General features: G+C 40.7%; 1 protein-coding gene and 1 long non-coding RNA gene across 4 annotated transcripts in view; one reads left to right on the forward strand and one right to left on the reverse strand.

The window, feature by feature from the left end:
- The window catches only part of PCDH10 (protocadherin 10), a 45,884-nt gene extending 42,019 nt beyond the window's left edge, over positions 1-3,865 (reverse strand). Inside the window, exon 1 of the mRNA XM_040250507.1 lies at positions 339-3,865. Within this exon, the coding sequence (XP_040106441.1) occupies positions 339-2,966 (2,628 nt within the window). The 5' untranslated portion in view covers positions 2,967-3,865. The remainder of the gene's footprint in view (positions 1-338) is intronic.
- Positions 3,866-3,999: 134 nt separating this feature from the next.
- On the forward strand, positions 4,000-18,405 carry LOC120870937. Of its 3 annotated transcripts, none has more exons than XR_005722902.1 (5): positions 4,000-4,095; positions 5,830-5,909; positions 10,504-10,590; positions 14,434-14,649; positions 18,112-18,405. It is a non-coding gene; the product is annotated as an uncharacterized LOC120870937 (long non-coding RNA). The 3 variants fall into 3 exon arrangements; XR_005722901.1 differs by lacking the exon at positions 4,000-4,095 and adding an exon at positions 5,175-5,405; XR_005722900.1 differs by lacking the exon at positions 4,000-4,095 and having other exon boundaries at positions 5,416-5,909.
- Positions 18,406-25,195: the final 6,790 nt, after the last annotated feature.

A 25,195-nucleotide genomic window follows, 5' to 3' on the forward strand; every position in this document is an offset into this window, starting at 1 on the left:
GGAAAGGACTGGGGTGGGCTGGGGTGGGGTGAGGGGACTAGGATTTTAAAGGAAAGATGCCAGAGGGAAGAAAAAGGGTCCAAGGTGGCAAAGCACCAGAGGAGGGGGATGAAAATAAATGTGGAAGGGTGGAGCGCAGAAAATTAGGGACAACACGAAGTTTAAGTTACACAGGAAAGGGTGGGAGAGGCGGCTTTCCATTTCTGCCCCCACAAAGATACAAATAAGCTAATATCCTAAAAATAAATACACAGTGCACCAGAGATACAAGGGCCGGGCTAGAGGAGGCTTTCGGATGGAGGAGATGAGAGATGGTGGTCCTTTCGCTTCAGCCTTACCTCGTTGGACAAAATGCTTCCGTTGGAGATGATGTCGGGCTGCTGGTCTGTGTAACCGGTGACGATGGCCCCGCAGGGGTTGTGCTCAGTGTCCGTGCTCCGCGATGGGCTGCAGGGCTTAAGGAACATCAGGTCGGTTTTGGCGGACTCGGGGGTCAGGCAGACCTGGTAGCAGTAATTCTGGTTGTGGTGATGGGAGCCAAAGCCCCCGGACTCCTCCACCGGCACCTGGGCCGGATTACTGGGTACGTTGGAGCTTTGAACCAGCATGATGTCCGACTTGCTGAGTTTCTTCTTGCGCGCCCGGGCTTGGCGGCCACAGCAGGTCGACCCCCCGCTGCCACAGCAGCAGCAGAGGCAGCAGTCGCTGGCCAGACACGTGTAGATATTCAGCTTTTTCTCTTTCTGGCAACGCACGGCAAGCACGATCATGGCCAGAAGGAAGATGAAGGATACCGAGCCCAGCGCGATGATGAGGATAAGGGTGAGGTCCAGCGACGTCTCCCCGCCACCGGAGCGGCTGGGGCGCTGGTGCTCTCCTGACCCCCCGCCCCCGCCCCCGCCCCCGCCCTGGGGCTCGACAGCGCCATCCACCAGCTGCACCACCAAGGTGGCGGTGGAGGACAGGGGAGGCTGCCCGTGGTCGCGCACCTCGATCACCAGTTCGTAAGGCCGCTGGGGGTCGCGCTTGGCTGGCACCCGGCGCGCTGTACGGAGCTCCCCGGTGCGCCAGTCCATGCGGAAGAGGTTCATTTCGTTACCCCTCACAAGGCTGTAGGTGAGCCGGGCGTTCTCGCCGTCATCTGCGTCCACCGCGGCCACGCGGGTCAGCAGGTAACCGGGCTCAGCCGAGCGGGGCAGCACCTCGCGCGCCGGAGTCCCGTTGCGCCCCGGAAGGGGGGCTACGATGGCAGGAGCGTTGTCGTTCTGATCCACGATGAGGATGTTGACCGTGGCGTTGCCAGCCAGCGCCTGGGGGCTACCGGCGTCCCGCGCTTCCACTTGGAAGCTGAAGTCCTTGAGCTGTTCATAGTCGAAGGAGCGCAGGGCGTACAGGTAGCCGTTCTCGGAGTTGATGGACACGTAAGTGAAGACGCTCATGCCCTGGATCTGGCACTCCAGGATAGAGTAGGCTAGCTGGGCGTTGGCGCCCTCATCGCGGTCTGTGGCGCTCACCGCGTAGATGTAGGCGCCTGGCACATTGTTTTCGGTCACATACACGTCGTAGACCGGCTGGCTGAAGCGCGGCGCGTTGTCGTTCACATCTGACACTTGCACCTGGATGGACTTGCTGGTGGAGAGCGCAGGCTCGCCCCGGTCGCGAGCCACCACGGTCAGGGTGTAGGAGTCCCCCGCCTCTCGGTCCAGAGGGGCCTCGGTCACGATGGTGTAGTAGTTCTTGAAGGAAGACTTGAGGCGGAACGGCACATCTCCCAGCAGCTCGCACTGCACCTGCCCGTTCTCCTCTGAGTCGCGGTCGGTTACGCTGAACAAGGCCACCACCGTGCCGGGCGCCGCGCCCTCGCTCACCGCCTCCTTCACGGTGCTGAAGCTGATCTCCGGCGCGTTGTCATTGGCATCAAGCACCCGCACTATCACCTTGCAGTGCGCAGGCACGGCGTTGGGGCCCAGGTCCTTGGCTTGAACGTACACTTGGTACACCGGGCTCTCTTCGTAGTCCAGCTCGCCGCTCACCTCCAGCCGGCCGGTGCGAGGGGAGAGTCCGAAGAGCTCGCGTGCCCGGGGCGAAATGTGGCTGCTGAAGGAGTACACGACCTCTCCATTCTGGCCCTCATCTGGGTCTGTGGCGTTAAGCTGGATCACGAGCGTACCAGGCGGCGAGTTCTCTGGTAGGGACACAGTGTAGACGGGTTGGTCGAAGGCGGGCACATTGTCGTTGGAGTCCAGCACTCGGATGGTGAGTAGGGCCGTGCCGGTGCGCTGCTGCTGGGGGAGCAGGCCCCCTCCCCCGCCGCCGCCGCCTCCTCCTTCTCCGCCTCCCCCTCCTCCCCCGTCCACCGCGGTCAGCACGTAGCGGTGCACCGCTTGCTGCTCTCGGTCCAGAGGCTTCTCCAGCACCAGCTCGGCGAATCGGTTGCCATCCCCCTGGGTCTGCACGTCCAGGGAGAAGTAGCTGTTGGGGGTGATCTCGTAGTCGCGCAAGGAGTTGGTACCCACGTCTGGGTCGAATGCGCTCTCCAAGGGGAAGCGGGTGCCTGGCGTGGCGCTCTCAGAGATCTCTACGGTCAAGTCCGGCTCCGGGAAGGAGGGGGGATTGTCGTTGATGTCCAGCACCTCGATCTCCACCCGGAACAGCTCCAAGGGGTTCTCCAAGAAGACCTCCAGGTGCAGGACGCAGGACGGGCTCTGCTTGCAGATTTGCTCGCGGTCAATCTTCTCATTCACGTACAACACCCCGGTCTCCAGGTTGAGGTCCAAATAAGGGGTCCGAGAGTTGGGCGCCGTTTGAAAGCCGCGAGCCGAAAGTTTTGTAATGTCCAAGCCCAGATCTTCAGCGATATTCCCCACGAAAGTGCCATGTTCCTGCTCCTCTTGCACCGTGTAGTGAAGCTGGGAAAAGACTCCTTCCACCATCCAGAGCAAGGCAAAGAATAATAGCACAATCATCTCCAAAGGGAAAGGAAGCAGCTTCCCGCAGCCAGTCAGCCACCCAATCACCTCCCCCACCACCACGAAAAAAAAAAAAAAAAAAAAAAAACCAAAAAAAAAAAAAAAAAAAGTGCGCTGGGGGGGGGGGGGGGGGGCTCCTGTGGCTTTCTGTCCTTACAAATCTTATTTCTTTTGCTTCATTTTAGGGTTTCCCCCAATTCAACCTCATTATTTAATCTTAGAGCAGGAAGGGTGACAGGCGTCCCCTTTCCTCATCTGTAATCTTCCCACTGACCAATTAATAAAATAATAATACAATAGTCAGCGTCCTTTATTCCGACAGTCTTGGCGCAACGCGGCGCTGGCAAATCCCAAGGAGGAAATTTCGGTATTTCAAGACTGTCCTCGGTTTGTCTTCTCGCTGATGGGAGGAGAAGAAGGAGGAGGAAAAGGAAAAGGAGGAGGAAGATGAAGAGGAAGAGGAGAAGGAAGAGGAGATGCTGTTGGCACCGCTGAACATGCCTCTTACTGTCAACGGCTGGCAAATGCAAAAGGGCTTAAAAACAGCGAGGGAATTTTGTGCCGGAAAAGCATAGAATGGCTCTGCAGCATAAAACTTTCATTTTCTTCATTTCTCCGGATGGATGTTCTTGCCATTTTTTCCTCTTTCGCTCTATTTGTCTGTTTTGGCTGTCATAGTCTTGCCTCTCTCTGTCCTTATCTCCACCGTCGTTTGCCTCTCAGTAACTGTGAGGAGCAGTTTCTTTTTTTGCTGTTTCCTTCCCAAGCCTCTTCTTTCCTCTAACCTGTCTCTCTGCTTTTCAGTTCTTCCCTCCTCCTCCTGCCTCAGCCCTAAGCCTGCGATCTCGGCTGGCAGTTTCTGAGCTCCGAGCGCTCCGCTTCTCTGTTTTTGCGCAGCGCCCTCATTCTGCCAACCAATCGCCGAGGAGCACCACCCACCGAGTCAGAGCTAATTGGACAAACCGGCCGTCAAGAAGGCGCGTCACGCAGTAACCGGGCCGGGCGGGATGGAACCCGCGCCTGGGCTGCCTGGGTGAGTGTGAGTGTGAGAGCGAGAACAGCCCGGCAGGTCCCGAGGTGCTAGCTGGGGACTCTGCCGCGGAAAGTTCCCAGTCCCCAGCCGCAGGTAACGGAGAGGGAATAGAGAGGTTTCCCTGTTTGCATCAGCAAATGCGAAAACATAATAGCAGCAGCGGTATCGTCTCCCAGGAGCGGGGTTTCCAGTGACGCTAACATTCTTTTTCCTTTAAGGTGTTTTCCTTGCTGCTGATCGTGAAAATAAGTCACCGAGAAAAACAGGAAAAAGTTGCAGAGGAGCCACTAATTGGCTGGGGTTACCAACGTAAGGGACTCTGGCGGCGATTAGCAGGACATTTAAAAACAGATATGGCGTAGGCTGTGTCAAACTAAGTGTGAAGGTCTGAAGGGGCTGCGGGGAAAGAGGGTTAGACAGCTGGAGTGTGGAGCGGAGATGGGTCCCAAACAGCCAGGGGATGCAAGCCCAGGGATGAACCCTGGCGGCTCCTGTAGACGTGCAGACGCTTTATACTCGCCTCTTCCCTTCCTAAACGTACATCCACAGTATCTTACCAAAAGACTAATTCGCTTAGGGACCTGGTTTGAGGTGTGAGCCCTTTGATCGACGACTGAGTTTCATTTGAGCTCTGCTTTCCAGCCCGCCAGCCTAGCGCTGACTCTCTGGCCTCGGGCACGGAGCTCTCCCGTTCGCTGCAAGGCTCCTCGAATATCCCTGCGCCTCCCCCTGCCAAGTGCGACGCAGCGGCGGCGCGCACAGGCTTTTTTCTGCTTTTCCTGACAATTGGCGATCTCCCCCTCCTCCCTGCACTAGACCCGAGCACCGATTCTTGCCCAGCCTGTAGCGAGACCGCAGGATGAGGGCAGCGGGGCGGCTGTGAACGCGTGTGCGGGCGGGGGTGAGGGTAGGTGCGTGGGCTGGGGCCGTGCACACGCGGGGCCCCAGTGTGTGCGAACGCGCTTGCACATCCATCCACGGCGCTCGCATCCATCCCGCCTGGTTCCGCTCACCGGTCTGTATAAGCCCCAGCGGAGCATCCCCACAACACCTCCGGGGCCCCGAAGGATGCGCTTGAGGAGCTCCGAGTGCTCACTCTCGGCGAAGCGCCGGCGCAAAGAGGCGCGTAAACGCACCCAGTTCTTGTGAAGTTAAAATATAGCGCAAACTCTTCAGTGCTAGAGTGGATTGAATGTTAATTCTCCAAAAAGATTTTTAAAAGCGTAATGTGTATTAATTAATGGGCTGTAGGGGGTTGTTTATTCAACCAATGCAGCCCTTGTTCAGTTGCCTTCTTATGCTATAAGATAGAAAGATCCCTTGGGGCTTCCTGGTAATGAATGATCCGGGAGTAACACCGCCACAACCTGCGGGAAAAGGAGAGTCATTTATCCGATCCTGAGGTATGTTGTCATTCCCTCCTGGCAGGGAATTAAGAAGGGCGAGTGGCCATGGCCGGGAATATAGACTGAGGCTTGCCTCTGCGAGTCCCGCGAGTGTCTGTCTGCTGCTCTGGGGGGGGGGGGGGGGGGGGGGGGGGAGTGGCTCTTTCATGGAGATGGGTCCAGCCTTTGAGCGGTTGGAAGGAAAGGATGCCAGCAAAAATGGCTAATCCTTTTCCAGCTGCAGTAAACTGACGATTGGCCAGAGCCAAGCGAAAACCGCCGCAGTTAAAATGATTTTAGCGTCATGTCTGCAGCTGAGAATGGAGCGTCAGTTTCTAAAAGGACCTGTGGATCAATGAAAAGGAGATTAGAGTGTATCTGAATATTAATAATGGCATTGCATCTGTACTTTCTCCCCCTCCTCTTCCTGATTTTTCCTTAGATCTGCAGGATTGAAATGAAATGTTTTGAGGTCTTCAAGCTGACTCATCAGAATAATCCTGGAGCATTTTTAAAATGACGGTAATTTTCTAATATTTCATTTGTACGTACGGAAACACTTGTGTGTGCGCGCGTGTTTGCGTGTGAGAAGCATGCGGCTGAATGACAATGCAGATCCAGAAACTGTTTGCGGGAGGGGGGCTGTGTTCTCAAAACGTAGATGAAGTTTGAGCAGACTTTGGACGTTCGCTTAGAGCCAGAGAGCTTCCAGAGGTGGAGATGAGAACGTGGAGAGATGGCCAGATTTGCCTGTAAATAATCACTACATCCACTGTAATTCTTGAGCTGCATTTTTTTTTTTTTTTGATAGCAGTTGTGTTTGAAAGGGAAACTCTCTCCACAAACGTGGGTTACAGGCGTCTCCTAGCGGCGAAAGCGGCACAGGACAAGCCAGAGAATTTTGCTTTGGGGCTCTGGTTCGGCTGGGCCGGCCTGTTGGGGGCTCTGCAGGATTTCTTGGGTCGCAGAGGCTAGGATCCGCGCCGGCGAAGCCGGCCGGGGTCCTCTAGAGGTCTCGCCTCTCTGACTTCTAGTCTCCAAGGCGCCCTGGAGTCGGCGAGGTGACGACGGGGTCTTCCTCTTGTAAGAACAAGCACAAGCCCTCGGTCGGCCTCCCTCTACGTCGTTCCAGCCAAGGGTAATTGCAACAATATGTTGTCCCGGGCCACGATTCAGACATTGGCTTTAGCAACCTTCTCTGCCTCCTTACCCTGGAATCATTAAACAGCCCCACCCCGTCACCCAATGAACAAAACAACACTTTAACTTTATCTTTAAAAAAATGCTTCTTAAATAAAACCCGTGTACTTTCTTCCTTGTTGTGTCAATGGAGCACATTTCCCCTTTTGCTTTTTCACTCGGCGGACCCCAGAATTTAGTGAGGCCGTGATTACATAAATAACAGCCCGGGTGGTGGAGCTGACGACCTCTTTGAAGTACAGAATATCTTATATGCAGCGTCCTTCACCCCCTCCCCCCTCATAACTGAAACCGGCGGGGAGAATCAATCCCTAACATAACCTTCCTCCCTCCCCACGCCCCCTCCAGGAGCGCCAACTCTCTGGGCTAACGCAAACTGTATCCTAAAACAGATGGGGGAAAGCAGCTATTACTATTATTTGGAGGGTTGGTTGTCAAAATCAGTCTTCATAGAAGTCCTTGTTGGTGTGTGAATGATAAACCATCTTCGTTAATTTCATTGTCCTGTAAAGGCAGCAGGTGAGGGTGGGCGCTAAGAATCTCACAGTCACGTTTTCTGTACACAGTAGTTAAAAACTTTGAAACTAACGGGGCTGCTTTCCTCCCTGCCCTTTTCAGGGAAAGGCAGAAGGGAAACAAGTTTGTTAACTAGCATTTGGATGAATGAGTGTTTGCACTGATTTAACTTGACTTGGAAGCAATTTGTTTCTAAATCCTCTTATTATTGCAGTGTGCCCAGAGCTTTGAGAGAATTTTTTTAAAAGAAATAGAAGAAAAAAAATTTAAATTGTCAATAAGGAGTCTTTCAAATGCCAAACCCCTGCCAGGGTTGAGCTGGGTGGTTCACTGCACTTATTATTCCCAGCAAGCACAGTGTAGAGAGCAAACGCAAAGGACCTGGACTGTATGGCAGCTCTTATGGGTAACCATGAAATCGGTTTATTTGTTGCAGTGTAACCTAACTTCAGAGGTGGGAAGGCAAGGCTTTGGAACCAATGCCATACTGTTTGTTTTGGTTCATCTCCAGGAGAGTGAGTGTTCATGAGAGTTGCTGGAAAAGATTTATAGCATATACATGTTATATATTATAAGCATTCAGGTAACTCTTTAGTTACTGTGTTCTAATGCTTTAAACCCAGTGGAGACCAAACCAACCTGTTTGGGGGACTGAGAATACTAGCTATTAAGTGTTACTTGATATTCAGTGTAGAAACGTTTTCTCCATTTTGTTTAACCTTGTTAATATTGATGTGGCTTCACATTTCAGTGTCTTTTCAGTTATCAGACAGGGCCAGCATTTTGTTAAACTCTAAACAGTGAATTAAAAGCACTGATGAGCTGAAGCAGCCCTTTAATGCAGAAAGACAAATTGCACTTAAGCAATACATGAACAAGATAATGATTTATGGATTTTTTACAATAGTCTGAGCAAATGAAAGCAACATAAATTATATATCCTAATGCTCAAAATATCATTTTCTAATAATACTATTTCAGTTCAGATGCTATACTCTTATCCTTTCTCTAAGAGGTATTGATCAGTAAGAAGTCCAGGAGTATTTTAAAATCAGGCAATAGTGTTTGATACTGTTTCCAGATATATTTCCTGAGTATGGGGTGAATGATCAACATTGAGTACACTCACATTCTTGTCAGCTCCTTCACATATTGTGTCTTTTAGTGAAAAATAGATAATCCTTTGGAAATTTATGCTTTGTTCCACACCTTCTTTCAGAATGTAAATAAAGAGATCTGATATGGAATGACAATCTTTATTACATCATGACCTCTTTTTCTGAAAATCAAAATGCATTACCATATCTTATCCTTCTATAAAAATTGCCTTGGATATTTAAAAATCTGATTTCTTCAAAATGTCTCATCTCTTTATATTGGTTTATCCTGTTTTTTATTTTTAAATTTTTCTTAGTGTCCTTAAGACACACCTCAGTTAGTAAAAGTTTCACGTGCCTTAGTTTGGGGGGCATTAGTAGACAAGAGAGATTTATTGTTGTCTTAAATTACAGAAAAATACTCAATCAGATAGAATTTGGTGGGGTGCCCATATGAAAAAGAAAATTAGTTACTTCTGTGTTATGAGTGACTACTCCTAGCAATTTTTTAACCATTTGTGGCTCATATAAGTATTTTGGGGTATGTGTAGAAGTTTAAGTGAAGACATTATCTTTGCTGTATTACATAGTCAATCATAGGAAACTTGAATTTCCTCTAGAGTCACATTATTAAGCTTAATATTAATTATCCAGGTTTTTTTTAAAGGAAAAGAAAAAAAATTGAATTCCAACCTCTGCTTTTGACAGCATTAATAATTACTCTTACTGAAGATTACTGAAATCAATGATGTGATTAGGATTATAAATAAAACTATAAGACATCACATTTAAAAAAGCCAGCTAACAGGGATGATATATGGGTTTTACTTACTGATGGGGCCCAGAGGTAGAAATGAAGCTTTAAACATTAAGGATGATATAGAACAATTTCAAAAATTTAATTGCAAGCCCTGATTAAGTTTACATGAGTAGCAGAAAAGATGTCTAGAATTCTGTTTTCTTCCCCAGTGACTTTGCTTCTTTTTTGACACTAATACAGTCAGCAAAATACTAGTGTTTGCCTGGCAAGTATAAATTGTTTTCATCAAGGGGAAGCCCCTTGATTTTTATGAATACAGAGTGAGATTACTCAAATTGTGATTAGGGTTACAAGTCATAGCATTCTTTTCTAAAGGATTTGAAAATGTTATTGGAGATAGGCACCACAGAGACACTATCACATGTAGAGTGAGAATTACATTGGTAATTAGAATTATAATAGTAAACAGACCAAATAGTAGAACAGATATTTCCGTTTAAGAAAAACATCTTTCTCAGTTTGGCTGGTTACTATAGTTCTTTCTATAAGAAACCTGATTTCCATGATGTCTTATTTAAATAGGCTTGTCTATGCGATACTGTAAAATGCTTTATTTGATTGCAATTTCTTTCTTTTTTTTTTTTTTAGGTCAAAGTGGTTTTTAAATAGCCAGTATATGTCAAGCATTCTTTGATAAGTTGTAGTATTTTCGCTCATGTCTACAGGTAATATCATCCCAACATTATAGATAAATGATACTCAGGATGTTCAGCATTTAAATAACTCAGCAAATTAATACAAAATTCAAATCCAGGCCTTCTGATGCTCTCAGGTTGAGGCTCCACTACGATGTTCCTCTGGTCTATCTGATTGGATTTACTTTGGAGGTAAAACAAAAAATGAATTAATTTACAGATTAATAATGGAGTTCAATCTTTAAAGTTCATCTTTAATCCAGATTTTATAAAACAGAAGTACTGATTTTAGACCAGTCAAAATGGCTAGTACCTCATTGAGTTGAGCCAAGGAGTTCATAAACATATTTGAGGAGGCTTTTTTAAAAAAAATTTTTTGAGATTTATTAGGAGATTAAAACTTTCTTACAAGTGAGGTTATGAAGCATCCATCTCTTTCTCACATTTGAAGTGTGTCACATGGGAATCATGGATTTTAGTGACTGGAAATAGAAACGGATAATACAACCATGTCCAAAAGGAAGGCACTTCTACTTCATCCATTCCTGAAACATACAGTAAGTTGATCAATGGTCCAAGAAGTACTGGCTTGTTCACTTAGTTTATTAGAGATTGTTAAAAGCTAGGAAGAACTAAGACATGTACCCATTTTACACCGCACAAATATTCTTTTTTTTTTTGTATATATTTCTGAACTGATCTTTAAAAGGGAAATAGTGTTTTGTTAAGCAAAATTTCAACCATCACTTTTATACTAATTTCTTCAATGTTACTCCAAAAAGATTGTCTAAATTTGAAATTTCTGAAAATCAAACAATGAACTTTATTTGATAATCTTGTTCCTACAGGAAATTAAAGGAAATGACTTAAAAACAATTTGAAATGTAGGAAGAAATCACCAAAGGAAGAAGATGATGGAATCTTATTTACTTACTGTAAGTATAAAATATGTATTATTTTGGTAATAAGTACTGATAGAAGAAAAGTAACATATTTCTTTTAGAAGTGTGCCCAATAACTCAGAGTATGTGTAATGTAGGCCCTCCAAGGAAGGTTCTATATGTTACTTATTTCTGAAGGCACCTAACTGTGGTGGGTGATGATACAGTAAATTATGAAGAATTAAACCAAATTGGGCTCAAATCCCTGCTTCTGCAAATATCTGAGCTGGGTCAAATTACTTAACTCCTTTGAAACATTATCAAAGTGTGTTAAACATCCTAAACATCTGTTAAAATATGACAAAAATTGACCTTGTTGAGTCATTGTGAGACTTAAATTGAAATGATATATGTAAAACTCTTAGCCCATAGTAGACTTTTAATAAATTTTAACTAATATTATAGCAAGATGTTTTGAATGAGATAGTCCTTAAATATTTATTGAGAATAATTAGTATTGATTTTCTTGGTGTTTTTTTCCTTCACGAAATCCACACTAAAGTATTTACTTTGAGGACAATTTTGCATTGTCCTTGTTTTGCAGGATATTATAATTTTAAAGAGAATGCAAATCATAAATGAAGATGATCAAACTAGCTAAATGTTAAACATCAAAATATAAAAATCAATGAGCTTCTCTTCATAATCATGTTGTTTTATTTTAACACTTTAATTTTCTTCTAGATAAGTTTAAATTTTCTATATGTTTTAGTTTATATGATAAAACATGTGTGTAGATTCAGAAAATCATTTAAATGAAAATATGGTGTTTCATTATAAAATACTGTTGTTTTATTTCTATAATTATCAACATTTTAGGATTGTGTGAAAGTGTTTGTTACTCAGTCATGTCTGACTCTTTGTGACCCCATGGACTGTAGCCTGCCAGGCTCCTTTGTCCGTGGGATTTTCCAGGCAAGAATACTGGAGTGGGTTGCTATACCCTTCTGCAGGGAATCCTCCAGACTGAGGGATCCAACCCATGTCTCCTGCATTGCAGGCAGATTCTTTACTGTCTGAGCCACCAGAAAGTCCACATTTTAGGATTAAAAAACTCTTATTTGATATAGTCACTATTTTACCTCTAATTCCTTAATACATACTACTATATTCTTGTGAGCGACTAAACTGAACTGAACTGATATTCATGTCAATGGGTACAAAAATTCTCCAGATTAAAAACAAATTGGTAAAAATCACTTAAGATAGAATGAATTTATTAGAATGACCAATTTTGAGCCTCAAGCCTTTCTCTTTATCATTCTCCTCTTTTGCTATATCTGTGTCTAGCATTGCTATTGTTACTATTCTCCTTAGTAACTCATACTTTTAGAAAACAAAAACGCATTGGTGCTGGTGTGATAGGAGCAGAGCCATACGAATACCTAAAGAATAGAAAATAAATGTAAATCATGGATATATTTCTCCAGGATTCATCACAATTTGATAAATAAAGAATGCATATAAAATATTTACACAAGTTCATTAAATGGCATAAAAATACATTTAAACATCTAATGACTATGAATGCTGAGTGCATGGGAAATATAGAAAAGACTAGAATAAAAACAAGCAAAGATTTATAGAAAAGGGCAGTTTGTGTTATGATTTTAAAGGCAACAGTACTATACAGATTAGTAGAAAAAAACATATCTAAAGCAGGTGAGAGGGACTTGCACAGTAAAGAAGTGAAAATAGTGATAGCAAAAAGCTTTTCTATGGAGATCAGAAAAACAGCAAATTGAGCTTTTTAATTACAGGCCAACATCCTGACTTTGGACCCAGTTACTTATATCTATGATGCCAAGGCAGCTTCAATTTTGAGTCATTGGATTTATTCCTCTTTATCCCCACCCACAAGAATTTGGCCAAATTTAAGGTCAGCAGAGTTGGGTGAGAGCCTCATTTAGCTTTCACACCTGAGTAATGCTTTTGGTATGGATTGGGCTAATAGCCAGTGCTCAGCCTTAGAATTATAATAAAACCTAATATTATTGCTATTCATTAGCATATATATTTGAGAATCCTGGCTGCTGCTTCTAATTTAATAGTGACGTGATGATAGTTTTCTCAAAATACTTTAAAAATCTTGTCTGGTTAGACTACCTAACCAAGTATCTAATTTAACAAAAACGTGTTTTCATTCTGCTAGGTGAATAAGGGAGACATGTATTACATAAGCCCAAGGAACCTAACAAACATTCAGCTGAATGGTCCCACTTTTGATAGAGTTGTTGGCTGCATTACCAATGCTTAATAAAGATGTGCTGACTAAATGAATGAATGCTTGACCTTTTAACTTTCCACTTTATTCATCTTTAAAATATATCTAAGATGTTATACTCAATTCCACAGGCTATATTTTTAATAATCCGTATTTGAGAAAGGTCTTTGAAGTGGGTTATTTCAGAAGAAACCCAAATTAAAATGGAAAATCCACTGTACAAGTATGTTCAAAACACTTGATCTCTCATTTACAACTCAGGAAATGCATTCCTTCTCTCTCAGAACTGCTACTACTCAAAAGTGATGTTATCAACTTACAATGTTCTGTTTTCTAGTTTTCCTCTTATTTTGTATATACTATGTTGACTGTATAACTATGACTAGAATAAGTACAATGGCTAGTATTCTGAATTGTTTGATTGTTTTTATAAGGTCAGAATAGCAAGCTAAGAAGCAGTCCCCCATGATAAGCATGTTAAGACGTTAAAAGTAAATATGACTGAGATAGGAGGACATTTGCTGCCATAGGTAGAATCAGGAGATATTATAATTTATAAGTGTTTTGGGGTTAAATTTAAAAGAAAGGTTGATTGACTTGATAGATTCAAAGCAATGAATGTCCTGAATTTTAAGTCAGAGGGGACACTGTCTTGCTTTTAGCTTCTGTTCTTCAGTCTCCTGCAATGAAGGGATGCCAGTTCCAAAAAGAACTATTGATTACCATAGTATGTGTATTTTTTTTTCTTTTCTTATTCCCCAGCTTCCTTTTTCATAACCTACAGACCTGTATTGTTTGTGGTTTAGATATGATGAACTTTAGAAACAATTCTGTAATTAGGTCATAATTATTTTATACATGAAGGATTAAGAATAATCTGAGAGGTTTTTCACAGGCTAATAGAACCAGGATTAGCTGACCAGAATGAAAGGGTTTAAGTGTAAATATACAGTACACACACATAACAAAGAAAAAGGGCACAGTAGATACAACCGTATTTTTCCATATAAGAAAATATTAAACTGTATCAGTGAAACAGGATGGATCAGAGTTGGAGTATACTATATGTTTGCTTCATTTACAATGGAAAAGTTCCATGTCTGTGATGAAAGGAAAGATTTACTTTTTCATCTTATGCAATATACAAAAATGAACTCCGGGTGGATTTGAGCATTAATTCAAATATAAAACCATGGAATAACTAGATCTACAGTAGTATCTATCAGCCTGAATAATGAAGTAAACTGAGTCAAGCTTGAATTACTAGAAATTGAGTTCATTCCAGAACAGCAGAACTACAATTGGGAAATGCCAATGGCAGCAACCCAGGCTCAAGTCTGTAGAGGGTTTGCAGCAGGAGCGTAGCCGGAGTCCAAGCAGTAAGTTCATTGGCTTGAGCAGGATTGATGGCAGCTGTTCATTGGTCAGTTTCCGTCTTATGTAAATCAGGCATTTACAAAACTCGCAGTACCAAAGTTTTGTTTTCCTGAGGGAAGTTGCTGAGGTTATCCTTTTCATACCGCTTTTTCGTTTAGAATTGGAAACCACCGTTCACATATTGAGGATTTACATCCCTCTAGTTGTTTCTTAAAAGTGCTTAATGTCCTGTTCAGATTTATTCCAGAAAGCAGGAGAAAAAAAAAAAAAAAAAAGCCCTAAATATCTAAGGGACAGCAACAGGAAGCGCTTCTAGAGCAGAGGTGTCATTCTCTTCTGGAAGCTGCTGCTCAGTAGCCTGTCTCCACCGAAACTGCTGATGGTGACAACACAGGCAGATTCTGGAAGGGAACTCCAGGATTCACAAGTTAGACATGTCTGTTAACAGCATGGTGAGTCCCTTTTGACAATGGAAAGAGAAGGAATTAGGATTGTTAACCTTTATATATATTCTTCACTGCTGCTGCTGCTAAGTCGCTTCAGTCGTGTCGACTCTGTGCAACCCCATAGACGGCAGCCCACCAGGCTCCGCTGTCCCTGGGATTCTCCAGGCAAGAACACTGGAGTGGGTTGCCATTTCCTTCTCCACTAGCTGGATTTAAAAAAAAAAAAAGAAAAAATCCCAGTTTTTGATACTGAAGTTCTAGAAACTCTAGGAAGAGGCTTCTTTCAGCTGTGTACTCAATCGTGTTCTACTCTGCGACAACATGGACTGTAGCCCACGAGGCTCCTCTGTCCATGGGATTCTCCAGACAGGAATACTGGAGTGGGTTGCCATTTCCTTCTCCAGGGGATCTCCCAATCCAGAAATCCAGGGATCTAACTGGTGTCTCTTGTGTCTTCTGCATTGGCAGGCAGATACTTTACCACTAGGCCACCTGGGAAGCCCTCTCTCAGTTGGAGAATCCTTAAATAATGACCTGTTTTTCAGATTCCTAGTGGAGAGTCCTTTTGTAATGCTGAGAATGCTTCTAACATGCATAGATAGTTTTGACAATTCAGAAAAAACTAAGTTGTATGGTTATTTCTTACAGAATTCACATTCGAATTTTTCTAAAAGTTTCTGTTTCTTCGTTTATTTGTATTTTAGTGTATTATTCCTTGTCAGATTAACTATATTTCTTGTGTCGATAGAACTGAAATAATTTAAGACTGTGTTTATCTTGGAAAGGCAGGAATGAGTAGATATCATCCTAGAACATATGATTTATATGATTTATTTATTTTAAAGATCTATTGTTCTTTATCATGATTCTTTTTAATAATACTTACGAAATAAGCTCTGTTGAGATGGGAAATTTTAATTACAATTTAAAAATAAAGGCCCCTCTAAAAACCTGCTCTTCTTCCTCCTTAAGTGACTAGTTTGGATTTAGCTGGCATTCTCATAACTATGTAATGTTTTTGTGTTTAAAATAAGGATATACATGCATGGAAACATGAGATCTGATTCATAGATGGAAATTGTAATAGGAATTCCTCTTTTTAGTTCTATGTTCTTAAATTTTACCCACATATGAAGATGAGTTTTTAGATGTAAAGGCAGAAATGTTATTAGTTAGAGTTTTATTTCAACTGTAATAATTAAGAATAAAATGGATAGAGAAAAAAAGGCTATGCCATTTAAGGACATTATTTTAATATGGTGCTGTCTTAAATTGCTGATGGTCACACAGTCACTGCAGAATTTTTATTGTGTTCAAGAGCATTTGTGCATTTCCTTCTTTTATTTGAGAGAAATGTGTTATAGTTTGGTGAATTATAGGTGGCAGTATACACAGCTAAATTCCATGTTTTATTGCAGGTATATAGAAGATATTTCAGTTGGTTAACAATTTTATTTTTTAGCTTTTTGTCTCTTTGACCCATTTTAAACCACTCCTTCCTTTTTTTTTCATCACTATAAGAGCATGAAATAAACTCCATTAGATTGAAAAAAAAAAGTGTTTTAAGTATCAAGTTTATTCTGAAACATTTTTAAGAAGTTTATTTTTAATGTTATCAAATAAAGATACACTAGAAAGAGTATAATATTCACCTAGCAGTTGATTTAATATTAAAATCAGAATTTTAATGCTGAAAAGATTTTTTAGAATTATATATCAAACCAAAGAGAGAGAAATTTTTATTGTCTCCTTACATTTTCTGTTATAAAAGTTATAGGCAAATATGATTTGATTGCTAAGTTGTAAAAATGCAATACTTTCTTGATTTACTGTCCCGAGGTGGGATAGCTATTTTTGAGCATGTTAAGTACACAATTGTTATTCTTTATGCCTGCTATCCACTCTAAATGCATTATATTCATGAGAACAATAATACAATTATGAATGATGTAGCAAAACAGAATAAGCTTAAATTGATGATCTATAGCCATACTGTGGCACCTCATGGAGAATAAGAAAGTTAGCAGTCCATTTCTTCCAGAGATTTTCACAAAGTACATCTAGGGTTTCCTGAAAGTTACCCACAGACAAATGGGGTAGGAGTGGCAGCGGGAGGGCAGGCATAGTGGAAATGAGAGCCTAAGAGGTAAGCAGCTCTGACCTGGTGTCTTGCAGTTTTCCTGTTGTTTTAATTTACTTACTGAAATTTGTGAAATACCACACCCCTTTCCCTTTTAAACTAAAATCTTTTTATCTAATTCAAATTGTTCATGTATAGAGAAGAACACTGAGAGCTGAGTAGATGGGACAGTTACCCAGGATCAAGATAGTAATTATCAGTGTAGGGCTGACATTACACACTACTACACGGAGAAATAAGCAATCCTAACTTTGAATTTATGTTTTCTCCAGTATTTCCTATTTGTTTGTTGGCTTTGTCCTCTTTGCCACCATAATTTGTTTATTTATCTTAATGCACTCAATTACTCTGCAATTATTGGCCCATATGTAGCTTATACTTTTCAAGAAGATGTGCTTCCTTGCAAATGCTCACTTTACTGCTGGCCAGTTGTTTGAGGATCATTTGGTTCTCTCAAGCTGATATATAAGCATGATGAATTCCAAAATGAAATAAGCAGACAAAGAAATTCAGAAACCATTTCTTCAGATTTTTTTTTTCACTGCCCTTTTCCAAAGTCAGTAAGATAAATTCTCTAAACTTGAGTATTTTCAAAGCACTTTCCAATGAAATTTATTGTTTTTTTGATGAGGTGTAAGTTCTCCAGCATTCTGAAGTATGAGTGCTCTTAGGCATTTGGAGTTTGAAATAGAAACAAACCTCTAGAAACCCAAGGAGATGTTGGCTAAATGTATTAAGTTCATTTTTAAAATAAAATGAAGGCATGAACATCTGCTAAAATAGGAGGCTAACCCATAGTCTCCTTTTTGGGTTGGAGAAGTGAACTGGGCCCCAGGTTTTGTCTTCCCTATTTTTGAATAATTTACTTTCCTGGATAGCTTCTGAGTGAAATAGCAAGTTAAGTATGAGTATTTTTTCACTTGAAACAGATACGCTTAGTGCTCACCTAGTCCCACTGGGTATGTCTCCCTAAGAAAGTTTTGGTTGAGATCTCAATCCTTCCCACTATTGATGCTTAGGTTTAATAAAAAATAAATAAACATCTTTAAGATGTAGATATTGCAATATAAGTACAGCTGACTTATTTTGCATATTTAGCTAGAGCCTAAGAGAAAACAAAAAGATCATTTCTTTAGGTTGTGTTTACATAGTGCTTACATAGAACTGTATTATAATCTAGATTTAGATCTTTTACTTTTATGAACTCAAATTTATCAACTATAAGGTCCTTCCAAAGTTAATAACATGTAATGTGCCATGTGACTGGAATTTGAAATGAAAAATGGCAAGACATTTTGGTTGGTTGATTAATTCATTTACTCACTCAGGAAATACATATGGTGCACCTACCGTGTACTCGGGGCTTCTCTGCCTGCCAGTGCAGCAGATGAGGTTTTGATCCCTGGTCCCGTAAGATCCCCTGGGGAAGGAAATAGAAACCCACTCCAGTATTCTTGGCTGGAAATCCCCATGGACAGAGGAGCCTGGCGGCTACAGTCCATGGGGTCGCAAAGAGTCAAACACTGCTTGGCAACTCACCCCCACCGTGATGTACTAGGGTGTTTTATTCATACATTATGAATAAAATAGACAGATGTTCTCAACTGCTGTTGTGTGTGTGTGTGTGTGTGTGTGTGTGTGCATGTGTGTGTGTGTGTAATAAATAAATAAACTAGTGTGTTGGAAAGTGAAAAGTGCCATGGAGAATAGGAAAAGAACAGGTCAAGAGGATCTCTTAATTTAAAATTAAGGAGATCAATTTTTCCTTCTCAAATTTGTGAGGGTAATAGAACTCAGACATGAAGTAGATCGGGTTCTTAGTAACTGGCTATGGTTGTTTTGCCATGACAAGAGAAAACAAACAGAACTTGAGATGTTCTTTTCTAAGGTTTCCTTTAGGACTTGCTTTAAAGTAGATTTCTCATTATCCACTAAATTGAATGTTTTCCCACTAGGCAATTTGCCCTAACACTAAATTAGGGGGAGAACCACTAAAACAACTCTGTCATTTAATGACGAGGAGGTTTTAAAAGTAAAGGGATGTCTACATGGGATGTAGAGTAGTTTTCAATTTTTTTTGTTTTGTTTTCAATTTTTTGATAGTTGCTTCCCCCCCCTCATCAGAAACAAAAGGGAGTATTTAAAGATGTGTTGGTGGAGGGGAAAATTGGGTTTAGGATATTAAGTCCCCAGCAGGAGGCTTTAGAATTTCTTGGTTGCCTCAACAAAACCTTTATCTTCCATGGGGAATAGTTAAACAATGATAACAAAGGAAATTAAAAGCAAAGCAATGTCTAGTGACTGTCATTTGAGCAAGTACGTTTCCTAGAAAAACTGATGATGAATAACTTTGTCAAATTTGAGTGCTTTAAGTGCCTACCTCCATTGACCTTTACAAAAATATGATCTGCCTTCAAGTTGTAATGAAAAATGCATCAACACGCTAAATGTCAATATGATAGACTCTTCTAGAATGTGCTGTCTGCCAATAGTATAGGGTGTGTTGCCTCTACACGCTTCGTAAGGTTTCTCTCAATTCATTCAGGTATCTAACTAGACAAGCAGTGGTCTTAGAACAAGTTATGTCCTCTGTCCATACAAAATCTGTAAGTATAAAATGCTTGTAGTGCTCTGGATGGTTTTTTTCTTGCTAAAATTTCATTATTTGATTTTATCAGTATGCCTGTCTCCCACGCGTGCTTATTTATTTGCTTACTAACTACATACATTCATTTACTCACATATTAAAAAATATTAATATGAAATGAAACTCTATGTTTGGGACATTGTGCTAAATACTTACAAAGTCCTGGATAAAAATGTTTTCATATGAAAAGTGGAACTGTGATATGGTTAGTCTCAATACCTAATTTGAGAATGACTAGTTCTTTCTGGATTACAGCTGTATATAGGAAAGGGGAAATGGATGATTGTGAAGACATACATAGGAGTCTCACTAGGTTTGGAAGCAGAGACACAAACTGGATTAATTCAGTTAGGTGCTACATATGTGATAGCCATAATGATGACAGAGAAAATGTTACATGTTGTTGCCTATATTCCTCTTAATAAGACAGATATTTTAATGCATTTCAGAATTATATCAGCACAGTAGTCCTTTATGTGGAGTTAATAACAAATTGCATTATTAATAACAATTGTTCACATTGATATATTTAATATTTAAGTAGTTTGTGAAATTTTTAAAGTTCTTTTGTAAATAAAATTACTTTGTAGGGATGATTTTATTTTTAAACATGGATGGATCAGTTATACCATTATATATTTTATTCACTCTATTTTTTTAGTTGTACTATTTCTGTCTTACTGGTTTCCTGCAACAACCTGTTTTCTTTCTGTAAAGAATTTCTTACACTTTATAGATTTGCAATGCAATTAGTGGATGCATTTCTAATCCTTCTAAACATTCAAATATTGATGTGTAAATCACTCTTCCACCTACACACAATGGGTTCTATTTTATTACATCATATGTAGAATTATCTTATACATACTTACCTGTGGATGTCTAGTTTCTAACTTAATTTCATCTCATAGAGTTGAAACTGTGTTTCAGTTTTTTTCAGTATTATATTTTAGCTTCTGTAGAATGGTTGTGAAATTTCATGTAATACCTTTCTGGGAGAGATGAAAGTAATTAAGAAGCACAAAGGTACCTATTTAATTAGCGTAGTTGTATCCTCAGAAGAATCTTTAGTTGTGAAAAGTCTAAGGGAGCTTGCCCTTAGTTAATTGAATCAGAGCATTTTTCACTTTTTTCATGTCTCTCCACTTTATTTGATTTTGCTATATTCTCCACAATGACTCACTAAAAAAAATTCCAGAGTATATATTTTCTCCTAAGTAATATTTTGTTGAAGCCTGTAAATCTGTGGTCAAATCTAGGATCAATATCAATCCTGTTTTGTTAGCAGGAAGGCACCGAATGTATTTTTATGATAAGAAGGTATTCAAATATGAAAATATATCTCGTTGATCTTTAAGAGTAAGGAATTTAATATGCTGACATCTACTGAACAGTTCAAATGCAGTTTGAGAGCTGCTTAATCTTCTTTTCATGTGGATATTGCTAAACTACAGGTATAGAGCTTGTCTCACATATAGATCCTTGCTTCCCTAGATAATTGTAGTATTCACTAAGATGAACTTTATCTGTTTCAGCTTAATATTTCTTTGAAAGGGCAGTCCTAATTTAGAAGCAAGTGAATAAAAGGCATCATGCTTTTAATTACTTTTAGAAAAGAAGTTAATTCTTTCCCCTTTGAATACTCTAAATTAGATTAAACATTTTGGGGAGAGACAAAACAGAGGGGAGTTGCCAGTGGAGAAGTATGTGGGAACCAAATGTAAAGTTACCAGTCTTTTACAAAATAAAGGAAACCGAGAAAAACAGCAGCTGCCATTTCAGCTCAATAACTCCAGTAACCTCCTAGTGAAATCATTTTGAGACTGCTGAGTGGAAATAGTTTAAAGGTCTATTGTAAAAGAAATAAGAATTTTATTCATTAATTAGATGCGTCAGAGACTGCTTTGAGTTTTTGTAAAAATGAATGACCTTTTATTCCCTGGTTATAGTTACATCCTTAAACTCTTGATTTCCTGTGCCCCATTCCATTTTGCTTTAAGATTTCACCTTTGCAAATACTAGGCCAGTTGCGAAAAGGTTTTCATTTCCCTTTCACTCTAGTAAAAAAGCAGAGTAACTTTTTAAAATTAACACATGACAGGAGGGATATAAATTGCAAAACTGAAATCCCTTGATAATGTATAAGTGATAGAGTGAGGGAACATTTTGTTAATGTGTTTTGCGTTTCTTACCTCAGCAGAGATGGATAGTGAAGATATTTTTGGTCTTATTGTGAATTTTTTTTGTTTTTGTCATAAAATATTGGACTTTCATGGAGATTATTTTCAGTTTTGCTCCTTTACAGTTGAGTTTGGTTCAAAGGCAGATTTATGCCAGCATTTGGAATTTTGCTGTTTAGCATGTATTATGTAGTAATTCACATTTGATTAATTTAAAATTTCTGAAAATGTGAATCTAACATTGAACTATTTTGGCACAGTGGAAAAAAGCATGCTAAACAAATAAATAGCATAAAAAATTAGAGAGGAAAGTATAAATACTTCAAGATCAAGCAGTTTTCAAAGTTTTAATAGTTGAAAATGTTCAAAGCATTATGACAGTTTCAACTCACTTATTAATTATAGCATTTATCTTCCTAAGAAATAGTTGTCTGTTTTAGATAACATCTTTCAAATTATAGTTTCTTAAAAATAACTATTTTTTAATTTGTTTCAGTTATAATGAATTAGTGTGTGTGTGTGTGTATGTGTTAGTGACTCAGCTGTGTCCAACTTTTTGTGGCCTCATGGACTGTAGCCCCCCAGGCTCCTCTTTCTATGGAATTCTCCAGGCAGGAATGCTGGAGCGGGTTGCCATTCCCTTCCCAAGCCAAGGACCAAACCTGGGTCACCTGCATGGCAGGCTGATTCTTTATTGTCTGAGCCATCTACACATCTTAACCAAAGAGTATACTGTGCAAAAATTTGAGTTCTGCTCCTATTCTCTTCATTCAAGATACCCAATCATCAGGGCCAAGTATTTGAACTTTAGAGGATTTTTCTTTTGGTGTTTGCATCTATATATCTAAATGGCTTGTTTCTATTTCTATTTATGGATTTCTCGGTTTTACATTCTATGTATCCATTAATGTCCCAGAGTAGAAGCTTTTTTTAGCAGTCTGTTCATACATATGAAAACACATTTTCTCTACCTCCATTGTTTCATTAGAGGTTTATCATAACTTTTGGTTAAAACGTTATTCAGTCGTTACATTAATATTTGTTTGTAAGTGTTTCTATCTGAGCTAAATACTATATATTATGAATATAATTGCTTTCTTGTGTGACACTTTATCTGGAGTTAATCACTTGCTTTATTATGTGTTTAGTTTGTATATCCTTATCACTCCAAATTCTCAGAAGTGCCTTAAAATTTTTTCATTACAAATACATCATGTAAATCAGATAATTAGTTTCTTTCTTGCTTTCTTCTTTTTTATTTCCAACTTTAGCGTCTTATGCTATTCTGAAATGGCTATCAATGGAGAGCTTCCTTTCATCATCATCACATCATCCCCCAATTCCCTTTGCTTTTCTCTTTATTGATTTTATTCACTCTTTTTCATTTTGAGAATTATGTGTGGTGCTTATCCAGTCAGTTTTAAATGCAGAATTAAAATGTTGATTTAATGCTCAAAATGAAAGGGTTGATTGGATGCTGTGTGTGCAAGGTCAGCATGAGAATGCAGCACATCCTAATGTTAGGGAGAATCATTTAATTGTGGATTCTTAAATATCAGTGTCTAGAGACCACCTTTATGGCAGAAAGTGAAGAGGAACTAAAAAGCCTCTTGATGAAAGTGAAAGAGGAGAGTGAAAAAGTTGGCTTAAAGCTCAACATTCAGAAAACAAAGATCATGGCATCCGATCCCATCACTTCACGGGAAATAGATGGGGAAACAGTGGAAACACTGTCAAACTGGGCTCCAAAATCACTGCAGATGGTGACTGCAGCATTGAAATTAAAAGACGCTTACTCCTTGGAAGAAAAGTTATGACCAACCTAGATAGCATATTCAAAAGCAGAGACATTACTTTGCCGATTAAGGTCCATCTAGTCAAGGCTATGGTTTTTCCAGTGGTCATGTATGGATGTGAGAGTTGGACTGTGAAGAAGGCTGAGCGCCGAAGAATTGATGCTTTTGAACTGTGGTGTTGGAGAAGACTCTTGAGAGTCCCTTGGACTGCAAGGAGATCCAACCAGTCCATTCTGAAGGAGATCAGCCCTGGGATTTCTTTGGAAGGAATGATGCTAAAGCTGAAACTCCAGTACATTGGCCACTTCATGAGAAGAGTTGACTCATTGGAAAAGACTCTGATATTGGGAGGGATTGGGGGCAGGAGGAGAAGGGGACGACCGAGGATGAGATGGCTGGATGGCATCACTGACTCGATGGACCTGAGTCTGAGTGAACTCCGGGAATTGGTGATGAACAGGGAGGCCTGGCGTGCTACGATTCATGGGGTGGCAAAGAGTCGGACATGACTGAGTGACTGAACTGAACTGAACTGAGAGATCATTTATTTTGAGCTAATTTTCATAGAGCAGAATCTTCTAATCTCTTACAGTCAAATGGGCCTGGGGAATTTTGCTTTTTGCTTTTGACTATGCACACTTTGAATAAGTGGGCAGGTCTTTGCATGGTTAATTGAGAAAAGAAACATAAGCAAGAAGTTTGGAGAAGACACATGTTCAAATACATTAACCTTGAGGTTCTTTTGAAATACAAAATAGCAACCTATGTATAGGACTGGAGCTCCTCAGAGAGATCTGGCTTGAGTTCAGTCGCTCAGTCGTGTCTGACTCTTTGCAACCCCATGGACTGCAGCACATCAGGCCTCCCTGTCCATCACCAACTCCCAGAGTTTACTCAAACTCATGCCTATTGAGTCGGTGATGCCATCCAACCATCTCATCCTCTGTTGTTCCCTTCTCCTCCCACGTTCAATCTTTCCCAGCATCAGGGTCTTTTCCAGTGAGTCAGCTCTTTGCATCAGGTGGCCAAAGTATTGGAGTTTCAGCTTCAACATCAGACCTTCCAATGAATATTCAAGAATGATTTCCTTTAGGATGGACTGGTTGGATCTTCTTGCAGTCCAAGGGACTCTCAAGAGTCTTCTCCAACTACACAGTTCAAAAGCATCAATTCTTCGGTGCTCAGTTTTCTTTATAGTCCAATTCTCACATCCATACATGACTACTGGAAAAACCATAGCCTTGACTAGATGGACCTTTGTTGTCAAAGTAATGTCTCTGCTTTTTAATATGCTCTCTAAGTTGGTTATAACTTTTCTTCCAAGGAGTAAGCGTCTTTTAATTTCATGGTTGCAGTCACCATCTTCAGTGATTTTGGAGCCCCCCCAAATAAAGTCTGCCACTGTTTTCACTGTTTCTCCATCTATTTGCCATGAAGTGATGGGACCAGATGCCATGATCTTAGTTTTCTGAATGTTGAGCTTTAAGCCAACTTTTTCACTCTCCTCTTTCACTTTCTGGTTTAAATATATAGAATTGATTGGATTCACCCAACTACACAGAACAATAATATTCCCTTATCACATGTGCTTATATAAATTTATTTCAATCTTGTGGAAGAGCATGGTGGAAAGCAACATTGCCTGAAATGAGTTCTAAAATGTCATTGAGGCTCCATCTGCATGTCTATTTTGCCATCCCAGGGTGTGGCATTCTTCTACAGAGCCCCAAATTTCTGATGTAGACACTTAATCACAGTGGTGTCTCTGGTAATAAAACAAAGGAAGAGA

This window comes from Oryx dammah, unplaced genomic scaffold (genome assembly GCF_014754425.2).
Source record: "Oryx dammah isolate SB20612 unplaced genomic scaffold, SCBI_Odam_1.1 HiC_scaffold_12, whole genome shotgun sequence".
Classification (NCBI taxonomy): Eukaryota; Metazoa; Chordata; class Mammalia; order Artiodactyla; family Bovidae; genus Oryx; species Oryx dammah.